Source organism: Schistocerca gregaria, chromosome 11 (genome assembly GCF_023897955.1).
Source record: "Schistocerca gregaria isolate iqSchGreg1 chromosome 11, iqSchGreg1.2, whole genome shotgun sequence".
Classification (NCBI taxonomy): domain Eukaryota; kingdom Metazoa; phylum Arthropoda; class Insecta; order Orthoptera; family Acrididae; genus Schistocerca; species Schistocerca gregaria.
The window spans coordinates 86,251,272-86,264,602 of NC_064930.1; the positions used below are offsets into that span (position 1 = coordinate 86,251,272).

At 37.4% G+C, this 13,331-nt stretch overlaps 1 protein-coding gene and 1 long non-coding RNA gene across 23 annotated transcripts in view; one reads left to right on the forward strand and one right to left on the reverse strand.

Moving 5' to 3' along the window:
- The window catches only part of LOC126295459 (uncharacterized), a 1,097,875-nt gene that overhangs the window by 1,050,727 nt on the left and 33,817 nt on the right, over positions 1-13,331 (reverse strand). The gene's annotated exons all lie outside the window — the stretch shown is intronic.
- LOC126295452 (zinc finger protein ZFP2-like) overlaps positions 1-13,331 on the forward strand; it is a 909,451-nt gene that overhangs the window by 732,268 nt on the left and 163,852 nt on the right. For 6 of the 22 annotated variants that reach the window (XM_049987964.1, XM_049987963.1, XM_049987965.1 and 3 more), the window contains one exon: positions 5,868-5,957. The exons of 8 other annotated variants lie outside the window; for them this stretch is intronic. In XM_049987964.1, the coding sequence (XP_049843921.1) occupies positions 5,886-5,957 (72 nt within the window). In that variant the 5' untranslated portion in view covers positions 5,868-5,885. 8 more of the 22 variants (XM_049987957.1, XM_049987960.1, XM_049987961.1 and 5 more) reach the window with 8 other exon arrangements.

Consider the following 13,331-nt stretch of genomic DNA (forward strand, 5'->3'; position numbering starts at 1 on the left):
ATTAGAAGTACAATGCATGTCTTATCTAAATTACAATGTAGAAATGTTTATATTAAAGAATTCATGAAGAGGGTAATGGGAGTTTTCCAGAAGATAATCCTTTAAGTTACTTTTAAACTGTGGTATTATACTGGTATTTTTTTCCCCTTGCCTGATGGGAGAGCATTAAATACCATTAATAATTGAGTAATGATTCCCTTTTGTACTAGACAAGTTTTTTCTATCAACCTCAAGTCATGTTTTAACCTTGTGTCATAGTCATGAAACATGCTATTGGCTTTGCACATGGGGAGGTTCTTAATTAAAAGCCACATAAAAGATAGGATGTATTGTCAGGTCACTGTTAATCTTTTATGCAGTTTACAATATTTCTCCATGAATGACTTCTGTTAACTGACCTTATAATTTGGCTTGCTCTTTTCTGAATGACAAATACTTTATTTTCCATTGGTTGGTCACACCAAATATTATACTGTTGGACAACAATGGATGAAAATAGCGAAAATAACCAATTTTACCATCATCAGTATTAGCAGTTGCTGCTATAATATGTAGTGCATAAGCTGCTCAAATAAGTCTTTTTCTCAATTCCAGAACATGGCACGACCAATTTGGTTTATTAAGGACGAGGAGGCTTAAAATTTTTGAAGAATAAACTTTCTGTCTATTATGCTCATTACAGCTTAGATTTAATCCCTCCTGAACTTTGAGACCCATCAAAATGAATGTACTTTTATTTCCAGCTGGACCACTTATGAAGATCATGGAACACAAAGTTGGCACATGTTGTAATGTCATCATCTGGTGTTTTTTTTCAACTAAAAGAGGTGTATCATCAGCAAAGAGAGTAAATTTGCTGGTAGCCTTTGTACAAAGAGAAACGCCATTAATAAAAATAATAATTTAAAAGCTGTTATATCAAAGGCTTTTAAATATGACTAATGTGGTCTCTTGCAGTAACTGCAAGAAAGAAGTCATTACTAATAAAACACTTGTAACAGAGACAGTATTATGATAAATGAAAAAAATTATAATAATAATAATAATAATAAAATAATAAATAAGGAAAGAAAAACAAAATAAATGTATAGTGACTTTTCTGAATAAAACCAGTTGCCTACTATCAAGCAATTTTACAGATAAAGAAAAAAAAAAAGGTCGAAATTGAGCTGGAACCTCCTGAAGGCTCACTGCTTTATCTATTTTGGGAACATCTTAATTTATACTATTATCCAAGAGTTTTAAAATCCTATTCTTATTAATGTAAATAAGAACATTACATGATTTGTACTACATCATTTACACAGCACTTGAAATACATTATCTCTAGGCTCATATGTCATTATGAAGATTGTTAACTATGTTATACTGTTTAATTTATTAAAAACAAAGATTCCAAGACTTACCAAGCGGGAAAGCGCCGGCAGACAGGCACATGAACAAAACACACAAACACACACACAGAATTACGAGCTTTCGCAACTGGCAGTTGCGAAAGCTCGTAATTCTGTGTGTGTGTTTGTGTGTTTTGTTCATGTGCCTGTCTGCCGGCGCTTTCCCGCTTGGTAAGTCTTGGAATCTTTGTTTTTAATATATTTTTCCCATGTGGAAGTTTCTTTCTGTTTTATTTATACTGTTTAATTTAGTTGACCCGCAGAAAATGAATGTTTGCAGCCTGTGGAATTCATTTTTAGCAGACAATTTTCTGTTCTTTCTTAACACAGCCATTCTCTGGTACTTTCCTTGTACACATTCAAAGTTTATAACCCTACCCAATTTAGAAAAATCACTGTCATATTCGAATCTCTAACCATTCACATACAGAAATTTAAAACAACCTATTATTGATTAGCAGAAACATTTTATCTGTTAAATTTTCTCTTACTAAACTGATTACTGAAACAGCTTATTGCTTTATGGTCATGGTGAAAGTTCTGATGTCATGCAATGCTCTTTCTTAGTGAAAAATACATTTACCTCTTGGCTCTTCCTGAACCATTTGCATTTACACATTTGTACAAAAGAACTATCGCATAACGCTTGTATTAAATTCCCCCGCAACTTTCACTGTTAACACATTCTTTGCAGACCTATAGCACAGAATGGAGTAATTAAATGAATGCCCAAAGCATTCTGATTGGCATCAATTAGTACCGACCACAGCTTATTCTTTCTTTGCATTTCCATATGAATATAAGCACTTCAAACCAAAATATTCATTATTACACAATAGCTAATGTTATAATCTAGAGAAGCTTCAATCAGATTGCTATTGTGAATAGTCATCTCTTCACTAATATTACTGCTACACATGAGGGTATGAAAGACAATATGAGCACAAAAATACTGTCGATGTGTATCTAATCCGTATCGAAGTATTTTAACAATTACTTTCACATTCATTGGAGATCGCAGCATAAACTACAGCAGAAATTACACGCAATACATCACAGTTAAGTGATTAATTTTGTGAAGTTACATAACAAACATGCACAAATGTTATTGTATGTATCGAGAACAGCGACTTGACTAGGCGCTATACATACAGGACCTTGGGTTTTCCGTGAATGTAGAGCATATGTATATAATACATACCACAATATTACCGGGTAAATTATCATCCCTCTTTCGGAATCGGAAAACTTACAAGCTGTTAGAAAATAAGTCTGATGGCGGGTCGACCGAAGCGTCCGATCCCACCCGTCGGCTTTGACCCGTGACATACGGCTGTTGTGGTGTGTGACCTCATGACGGCGTGGAATTTAGTTTGTGAAAGTGGCGTGTTTGTAGGTGTCGTTTTGATGCGATCGGTGGTGCTCTCTGGTGGTGTGTTAGGTGATGTTTTTGGTTTAGTTTGCGAGTGTGGTGTCATGTGTGAATTTTGGTAAATTGCTTTTTTTATGTCTTTGGTAGGTATGGACATGACTGACATGATCAACAGTTTTCGGTTGTCGGGTATGTGTGTTGCCTCTCAAAAATAAATCTTCAACCATTCAGATTTTTGGATGAAGTCGTGAAGTGTTCAGTTTGTCGTGAAGAAATGAGGCTTGCTTTAAGTTCTGGCATCTCGGACCAGGGTCGGCTGTATGTGGAGATGTAAGGATAACAGGTCAAGGGAAGTGTTCGACCCCAATTTATGGGATCGGGAACTTCTATTGAGTTGTATAGGTCAAGGGAAGTGTTGGATCCCAATTTGTGAGATCGGGAGCTGCTGTTGAGCTATATAGGTCTAGGGATGTGCTCGATTCCAGATGATATTGTGTTTGGTGGTATTTGGGGAGTTTTTTGATGTCGGTTTTTTTCGTCATTTTGCGTGGTTTTGTATGGAGGTGGGTGTCTAAATTTGTTTATATTTGGTTTGTCCTCACCCAAAAACCCCCTATTTCCCGCGCTTGTCCCGTTAGTGTCATTAGGCTTTTTGTGCAACGTGTGTGTGTGTTTGTTTTTCGATGTATATTCGTCCTCATAATGTGTACGTAACGACTTCATATGCGCCATATTGGAATCGCGGTTTATGGTCGTTGTGACGTCATGGGGCAAAGCAGCCGGGCAGGATCGGACGCTTCCGTATTTCCATGACTGCATCAGATTATGAGTTTACTGTTATTTCAGAATAGTTCGTTGTTTTTATTCATTCATATATGCAATCTGTTGATCTTGTTTAATATCTGGGATTCTGGGAGACCTTACGTCAACATTTGTTTAGAGTTTAGACTCAAGACTCCTACCGATATACCAAGGAAAACGAATTGCGTTCAAAGAAAACGAGCTGTGGAACAGGTGAAGGTGAACCTATCTTGTAATACCATCCATTGACGATGAATACCTTTGGTTGTATAACAGACAGTTGTGTCATGAGCAAACACAAATTCTTATTTGTTTAACTCTTAGACGTTTTCGAGTGAAGTTCTACGATCATTTTATTTCATTAGTATTATATACTGACGTTTATGTGGCAGGCTGACTTATGTAGTATAGCTGATATTTTCCTCTAGTTCGTCATTTTTTGTGGTTCCGCTTTTTCATGCCTCTTGAGAGAATGTAAAATATGCTTTGCAATATCCACAGAGTCACTGCTTGTTTAACTTACATCAAAAATGGAAAAATACGAACTACAGCCCCAAGATGAAAACATCTTTCCAGTTAGGTGCTCATCATTAAGCAGCCATTCTTGATTCTAGCAAAGTGGTAGCGGTCTTGTAGCCAGTAGAACAAATAAAAACTGCGTCCTCCGAGCAATAAAAAAGTGAGATGATTATATACATGAAAGAACGAAAGACGAAAATTTATTTTCGAACATAAACCCAACTACAATTTCCTTTCTATAATAACTGGGTAGGACCCATGAAGCAACTTGTGAGAATATTTTTATGAAACACTCGTATCTATTTCTATCAATGTCGTAACAGTTTAATATGATTTAGCCGACAAATTTCACTGTGATTTTATCGACATCTGAATAACTGTGATTGGGTAACGTTTGGAAAATGTGGTGACGGAGTGATGAGTGGGACAGCTTGTATGGTTGTTTTAGGTTATGTTTATCTCGATAAAACGTCGCTGTTAACTTCTATGAAGTTGCAAGTTGTGAAAAATATTACATGTACGTAGGCCTATATCGTCTTGTAAAGTGCCCGGTAATTTGTCCACATTACATGAAATGTATGCATATGTTTTCCTGTAGATTGTAAAAGGCAGTTTCTTTACATTGCGATCTCAAGTGAAAATGAAAATCGTCGTTAAATACTTTGTGATGGGCGGGAGAAGACGTGTAATGAAATTTGTTCAATAACTGTGCAAGTTGTTTATATTGTTTACCGCCGCTGATGATATACCTAGTTGTGAAAAGACAAAAAGTTTGCTAGCTGTGTAGCTGCTCCGGATTATTGCGTATGAAATTTGGTACTAATCTTAGTATTTCAGATTCAAATACCAATAATTTATACATCTTTTCAGATAATGTTTGTATTGGAATGAAAGAAAATGCTGTAGAAGGTATTAGGCTATGTCTGTTGTTTACTGTGGCTGTTCAGTAAGTTTTGAGCACTTCTCTAGCACGAACTTAAGTACAGGAATTATTTAAGGTTCCGCCGTGGCAGTAGTTGTTCTACATTTGTATATACAGCATTGATGGGGATGAAAAGCATATTAAATTGCGTGATAAAATTACCGTCTTGAGGCTGCTGAATTCAGAAGGGGCAGAATTTCATTTATGCCTGCAACTTAATATGTGAGTAAACAGTGTATATTATTACATCTGTGTTGAGAGAGTAAGCTTTTCAGTGTCTTATATGCGATTAAGAAATACAAATTCTCTTTTGTTCTTGGTTGTATCAGTAAGAATCGGATTATAAATGTTGGATGGCAGCATTTATTACCAAACGTCCATAATATATTTAAAAGCATTGAGCTCACAGAAGGCTGCAAGCTTCATTTCAAATTGTCTCATCATATGTTAAATCGAGGTTGGCTGTAGTAAATCGTTTTAGTAGGAAAAATCACTTTGCTTGTATGAGTCGCTTTGTATGGCCATATTGCTGAAATTAGAATTCATTTGGAAAGCTAAATATTCATTTCTCATAATGCCTACATTATTATAGTGTACCATTGGCCCCTGTTTCAAAGAAACATCAATAATAATTTTTTTCCCATTGCATGTGATTTTGATCTGACATTTTGAGGTAATTTGTTTCAGCTCTTCTTAACCAGAGAGCTGTCAATCTGTTGTCGTTACAATTTGTTTTCTTTAGGCAGTGTTAAATTTGTTTTGTGTGCACTGGCCCATATGTTGATGTTGTTCACGAGTTACTTTATTGTGATAGTGAATTTTGAATATGACTGTTTTTATCTGATTCCTTGTTTTTCAGGGCCTTCACACTGCAGCAATGGATTACAGAAACAATATTTGGATAAAAACAGAGCCAACAGATGAGATATCGACTGTGGCAGACTCCACTGTAAGTAGTTTTCTTGTATATCTTACTGTTGTTTTAATAATTTCTGTATGTAGTGTTCTGAATGAATAAACATCAATCAGTAATATGGTTGGGAGTACGGAAAATGCAGTGTAATACGGAATCCAGATCTTTTTGTTAAACGTAATGATCCACAACACTGTGAATAAAATGTGTGTGTTTAACATCAGACAGAGGGAATAGTTTGGATTAAATATTTAGCAGAAGCTAGAGAACTTCTTACAGAACAACTCATTGACATTTATAATACAGAAGCATAAACATGGAGCTTATTCTGATCTGCTTCTTTTAAATATCAACTTTAATTTGCAGCTAGAAAGTTAAGTAGACTTACAGTAATTTTTTTTATTAACATACGATATTTGCTGGCACATAACATATTTGTTTTGTAAGTAACGTTAAAGAGATGTTTACTGTGATAACTGGTGTGATAATTAAGCTTCTATATTCTAATATATACATTAGCAGTTCTCTTTGAATATGTAAACAGTATGTCAGTAAATTTCATTTCAGATAAAATTCAGCACTGCACTTCAATAAATAGTTGATAGCACTCTGCTTGCACTGTGATAGATTACAATTTCAGTAATATTGTGGGTTGTACCAATCGATACCAGGCTTTGGCTGTAACCCTTGGTGGAATGATGTGGTATATGTCGTCATATGTGCACAGGGGTCAACAGAAGCAACCGATTCCACTTGTTGCTTTGACTCATGACATAATAGTAGTATTGTGATGTTGAGTTGGTTTTATTTGTAGATGTTAGATTTGTTGAGTTGTTTTTGGATGGTGTCTTGTGAGGGTGGAAGTGGACATGCTGAGTTTTAGGTGTGTACAGAGTTCATTAGAGTTTTGGCTTGTATAGTGCTAATGTGGTCTTCAGTTCAAGTGGTTGGTGGGGCAGTGTGGGTTGTGAAAGTGTTTACAGTGAGTTATTAAGGTTTTTTTGTTTATATATTTGGCATTTTTGTTATGTCTGATTAGATTGGAGTTGGTTGTGCATACAAACGTCTATGATTTTCATTGATTTTTTTGCTGGGTGTGGATATGACAGTGAAATACATAAGTGCATCGTTACATTCTGCGAGTGTGGTGATATGGTGCCTGTCAAACAAACAGTTTCTCCAGATGGGCGGTCTTACTGCTGAATGTGTTAGGTGTCACATTTGTGGTGACAATATGAGGTTGACAAGGGTTCCGGTGGCTCAGGCCAGGGACATGTATATGTGATGTCAGTGCGAACATACCTGGCGATCTATGAGATTCTAGATTTTCCCTGTGGGAAATTGTCTTGCTCTCTCATTATTTTTGTTGTAAGTCCTTTATAAATATTTCTGCATATGACACTGCTCTGAGAGATAGAACTGTTTTGGATTGGATATCTGTTTGTCGAGAGGTTTGTTCGGAGTAAGTGAAATGTAGCAGGAAGTTGGTTGGGCCAGGTGTGGTTATTGATGAAAATGATAATTCACAGTATGGTAAGAGGAAGTATCGGAGGGGCAGGTCTCTGGTAGGTTCATGGGTGTTTGGGGGGGGGGGGGGGTTGTTACTTCAGTGGATGGGTACGCTGATTGTGTTTTTAGGGTTTTACTGAGCCGCAGTAAGAGGTAACTAGTGGGTCTGATTGAAGAATATATTGAGGGGGTAGCACTATTGTTTCTGATGCATTTTCGTCGTATAGGGGTTTGGGGAAGAGGGATTATAATCATTGAGTAGTTAACCACAGTACTGAGTTAAAGGGTTGTGACAGTGAGGCTTGTACTAACATGATAGAGGGGCTTCGGGAGCAATTAAATCAGTAATAAGGAGGGGAAGAGGCACTCTTACAACCTACTATCTCATTTGGATTGCTATTGCTGCCAGAAGATTGTTTGAGGGGAGGATGTATAGATGTATAGGCTGAAGATGGTGAGTTAAGGTTTTTCTCTCTTTGTGTGTGTGTGTGTGTGTGTGTGTGTGTGTGTGTGTGTGTGTGTGTGTGTGTGTGTGGACGACATGATGGCGAACCTAGGTGGTATTGCTTGAAGGTCTTGTTGGTAAGTAATTTTCGGTTATGTTTCATTCTATAGTGATTGTGATATTTTGTCTGTTCTGTATCTATAGTAGGTTGATTGTGTTTTAATTGATGTAGTGAATATGGAGTATTTGGGTTGTTGGGGTTTTCGTTCCACCTTTGGAGTTGTAGGTGTCGTTTTTTTGTCATCAGCAGCTGCGGTTGAGCTATATAGGTTAAGGGAAATGTCCAATTTCTGAGGTTTTGTTGGTGTAATGGAATGTTGCAGTGTAAACTTTTTTGGATATTATTTGTTTCAGCACAGTGTAGGTATTGTTCCGTATTTGACTTATCCCCACACTAAAACCCCAATTTTCTGTGGTTGTCCCATAAGTTTCACATTATTATTTTTGGAGTGAAACATTGTATCATACTTATTTTTCTTCGCGTTTGTTTGCGTGTGTATTTAGTGACATCATTGTATCCATTTTATATATGCTGGACGTAGCCGCTTCCATCTCATGGTTCAGAGCAACCAGGTTGAATTGAATCCTCCTGTAATGCCATACATAGAGATATATAGTAGAATAACTAAAAGGAATCAGATAGATTATATAATGGTAAGACAGAGATTTAGGAACCAGGTTTTAAATTGTAAGACATTTCCAGGGGCAGATGTGGACTCTGACCACAATCTATTGGTTATGACCTGTAGATTAAAACTGAAGAAACTGCAAAAATGTGGGAAATTAAGGAGATGGGACCTGGATAAACTGAAAGAACCAGAGGTTGTACAGAGTTTCAGGGAGAGCATAAGGGAACAATTGACAGGAATAGGGGAAAGAAATACAGTAGAAGAAGAATGGGTAGCTCTGAGGGATGTAGTAGTGAAGGCAGCAGAGGATAAAGTAGGTACAAAGACGAGGGCTGCTAGAAATCCTTGGGTAACAGAAGAAATATTGAATTTAATTGATGAAAGGAGAAAATATAAAAATGCAGTAAATGAAGCAGGCAAAAAGGAATACAAACGTCTCAAAAATGAGATCGACAGGAAGTGCAAAATGGCTAAACAGGGATGGCTAGAGGACAAATGTAAGGATGTAGAAGCTTATCTCACTAGGGGTAAGATAGATACTGCCTACAGGAAAATTAAAGAGACCTTTGGAGAAAGGAGAACCACGTGTATGAATATCAAGAGCTCAGATGGCAGCCCAGTTCTAAGCAAAGAAGGGAAGGCAGAAAGGTGGAAGGAGTATATAGAAGGTTTATACAAGGGCGATGTACTTGAGGACAATATTATGGAAATGGAAGAGGATGTAGATGAAGACGAAATGGGAGATACGATACTGCGTGAAGAGTTTGACAGAGCACTGAAAGACCTGAGTCGAAACAAGTCCCCCGGAGTAGACAACATTCCATTAGAAGTACTGACGGCCTTGGGAGAGCCAGTCATGACAAAACTCTACCATCTGGTGAGCAAGATGTATGAGACAGGCGAAATACCCTCAGACTTCAAGAAGAATATAATAATTCCAATTCCAAAGAAAGCAGGTGCTGACAGATGTGAAAATTACCAAACTATCAGTTTAATAAGCCACGGCTGCAAAATACTAACGCGAATTCTTTACAGACGAATGGAAAAACTTGTAGATGCAGACCTCGGGGAGGATCAGTTTGGATTCTGTCGAAATGTTGGAACACGTGAGGCAATACTGACCTTATGACTTATCTTAGAAGAAAGATTAAGAAAAGGCAAACCTACGTTTCTAGCATTTGTAGACTTAGAGAAAGCTTTTGACAATGTTGACTGGAATACTCTCTTTCAAATTCTAAAGATGGCAGGGGTAAAATACAGGGAGCGAAAGGCTATTTATAATTTGTACAGAAACCAGATGGCAGTTACAAGAGTCGAGGGACATAAAAGGGAAGCAGTGGTTGGGAAAGGAGTGAGGCAGGGTTGTAGCCTCTCCCCAATGTTATTCAATCTGTATATTGAGCAAGCAGTAAAGGAAACAAAAGAAAAATTCGGAGTAGGTATCAAAATCCATGTAGAATAAATAAAAACTTTGAGGTTCGCCGATGACATTGTAATTCTGTCAGAGACGGCAAAGGACTTGGAAGAGCAGTTGAACGCAATGGACAGTGTCTTGAAAGATGAACATTAACAAAAGCAAAACGAGGATAATGGAATGTAGTCAAATTAAATCGGGTGATGCTGAGGGAATTAGACTAGGAAATGAGACACTTAAAGTAGTAAAGGAGTTTTGCTATTTAGGAAGTAAAATAACTGATGATGGTCGAAGTAGAGAGGATATAAAATGTAGACTGGCAATGGCAAGGAAAGCATTTCTGAAGAAGAGAAATTTGTTAACATCGAATATAGATTTATGTATCAGGAAGTCGTTTCTGAAAGGTTTTTGTATGGAGTGTAGCCATGTATGGAAGTGAAACATGGACGATAAATAGTTTGGACAAGAAGAGAATAGAGGCTTTTGAAATGTGGTGCTACAGAAGAATACTGAAGATAAGGTGGATAGAGCACGTAACTAATGAGGAGGTATTGAATAGGATTGGGGAGAAGAGAAGTTTGTGGCACAGCTTGACTAGAAGAAGGGATCGGTTGGTAGGACATGTTTTGAGGCATCAAGGGATCACAAATTTAGCATTGGAGGGCAGCGTGGAGGGTAAAAATCGTAGAGGGAGACCAAGAGATGAGTACACTAAGCAGATTCAGAAGGATGTAGGTTGCAGTAGGTACTGGGAGATGAAGCAGCTTGCACAGGATAGAGTAGCATGGAGAGCTGCATCAAACCAGTCTCAGGACTGAAGACAACAACAACAACAACAACTGTTAATGTAACTCTGTTTGTACATTATGTTTTGAGTGGAATGTTGCGATGATGACCTTCACCATATCCCATGCTGCATATTATTTTGTAAGGTGACAGTTGGGTTTTGAGTAGGCAAAACCAAGTCCTCTGCCCTGAGAATAACTATAATTCTTGTTATCACATTTATTATACCTCTCTTTAATATTTGCAAGTAATGTATGCTTACTATTTTAATTGTGATGTCAGTTGAGGTGGTTGAGATTGGCAGATTCAGATTTTCTAGCAAATACCTTTAAAGATTGTGTTATAATTTGATTAGTGAGGTAAACTTCGATTAAAATAAGTCTTACACGATTAAAGTTGTATTTGATGAATAGTAGTTTTGAAGATTTGAACACAGCTTAACAATGGATATGTAACATGGAAGCTTCTCTCCCATACTGAGTGGATGGACTTAACCTTCTTAGACCCTTCAAAAACCATATTTAGTATATCATGTTAATTGAAAGCCACTTACATAGCAAAAATACATAAAACTTCCTACACAGTCTATTTTATGTCATAAATAGATGCATTTGACCACTCTCCCCACTTTTCCAGCAGTTGTTTTTATTTGTTTGGCCAGTATCACATTGGAAGGCATTGTACCAAATGCATGTTTAACAGCTATGTGTTCAAACGGAATATTGACGTATTTTATCCCTCTGTGAGGATTGTTCGTTGTAATGTAGTAGCAGAGTGTCACTGTGAATTCAGTGTAAATATTCATGGTAGGAGAAAAAAAAAAGTTTCTCTGCTACAGTTCCTTAATGTTGATAATGGCATGTGCAGTGTTATATGGCTTTATGCTTAATTACATACTTACTATTTTATCAGTTGATTTGTTTTCACCATGTAACGCCCGCTGTGTACGTCGTTAGTTGCTGAGCGATGTATCACTTTTTGTTCTGATGCCGCAACTCTGACTTTTCTATATCTGTACTACTTTTTATCTATATAAATGATGAACTATCGGTTTTGCTGTTTAACAGCTTTTCAATAATTGGAAGTATTACAGGCATCGGGCCCCACTTAATGTGTCATCTGCTTATACGTTTTACATGAACCTTTAAAGACTCGATCGATCTGTTTACAAAGTGAAAGCAGAATCTCTTTTCCTTTGATGTTGTCCAACAACGACCTAGGAATCTCAACGCCCTCGCGGCCCAGGCTCTTCCACGGCTCACAGTAGTTTGTAGCATTTGTTTTATTCCTTGCTCACTTGCTGCTATGTCGAGCTTTTGTGGTGACTGTTGGGCAATGTCTTCCATGTTATCTGCAACATAAATAAATTTTCTTCCCACAGTGTTGCTGAAAACCCAAAAACAAACTTAAAGAACATAATAATAATAACTGTTCTTACAGTTATTCATATAAGTCCTGGTCGATTTAATGAGGGGTGAGACAGGCCTAAGCCTTGTGACACCACACATGCTATGCTACGCTAACTCTTACTGTGACATGATGTGCTATTACAAAGAGGTCAACCCAGTAAGAACTAACAAATAACATTTATTAAGAGTATTTTACGAAATGGTACTTAATTTTGCTAAAAATTGATGTATGGCAGATGATGTCCTGAACATGATGAAGTGGTATCTAACTAATTTTGCAGTCTCTTGACAGTCTGATATTGTCACTGATAGAAATCTTTGCGAAGACTCTGTAATTGGTAATGGTTCTCTGTGAGCAGCAACTATAGTGTGAGAAGGTAATCTTCAGAGTATTGTGTGAGAATTGCCAGCTCTGGAACTACTGTCTGGCTGCTGGTAGGGAACTGTTTATGTTTGTCCGCATTTGCATTCCACTGTATTTTGAGTCCGTCAGTGGGAAGTTCCCTGTCTGCCCAGTGGAAGCAAAAGCCGTGTAGTCTGCAGTTGACATTATTTCCTATTGGCTGTCTACACTATGAGTGGACATACACGATGTGCTGAAGAAGGTAGAACAGAAGCAGGAAGAAGTGTGTGTTAGGGAGCACCATCTGGAGGCTGCTCACATGGAACTGATAGATGTCAGGCAAGGGTATGTGCCTGTATGTTGGTGGCGGCCTCATGTGGTATTTGGTGTGTACTTCTTGCCCAGTACACAAATTTCCTCAAAAAGTATGTTGTGAGGCAGCCCTAAGCAGGTGGCTAACCGCTACTGAAGTGTAAAAGGTGGAAGGCAAAAAGTATCTTCATCACTTCTTTTCTCTTTATGCCCATCCCAAAGAATGATATCGAGGCTGGGCTGTTATTACACAGTAGGAGAGTTCTAATTTTCATTGCCTTTTATCCAGCACATACTTACATTCCCAATCTACATCTGGAGCAGTCATATTAATTATTTGTGTGTTAATACACAAAACTTAATCATGTGATGTGCTGTTCATTGTTGATAACAAGTATTGTGTATTGTACTTTAATGTCATTGTCAACTTCTGGTGACTTACATTGCTTAAGGTGGGATGTAATGGGAAGTGTAAAGATTTATTTAATAAGTCATTAAAGCCA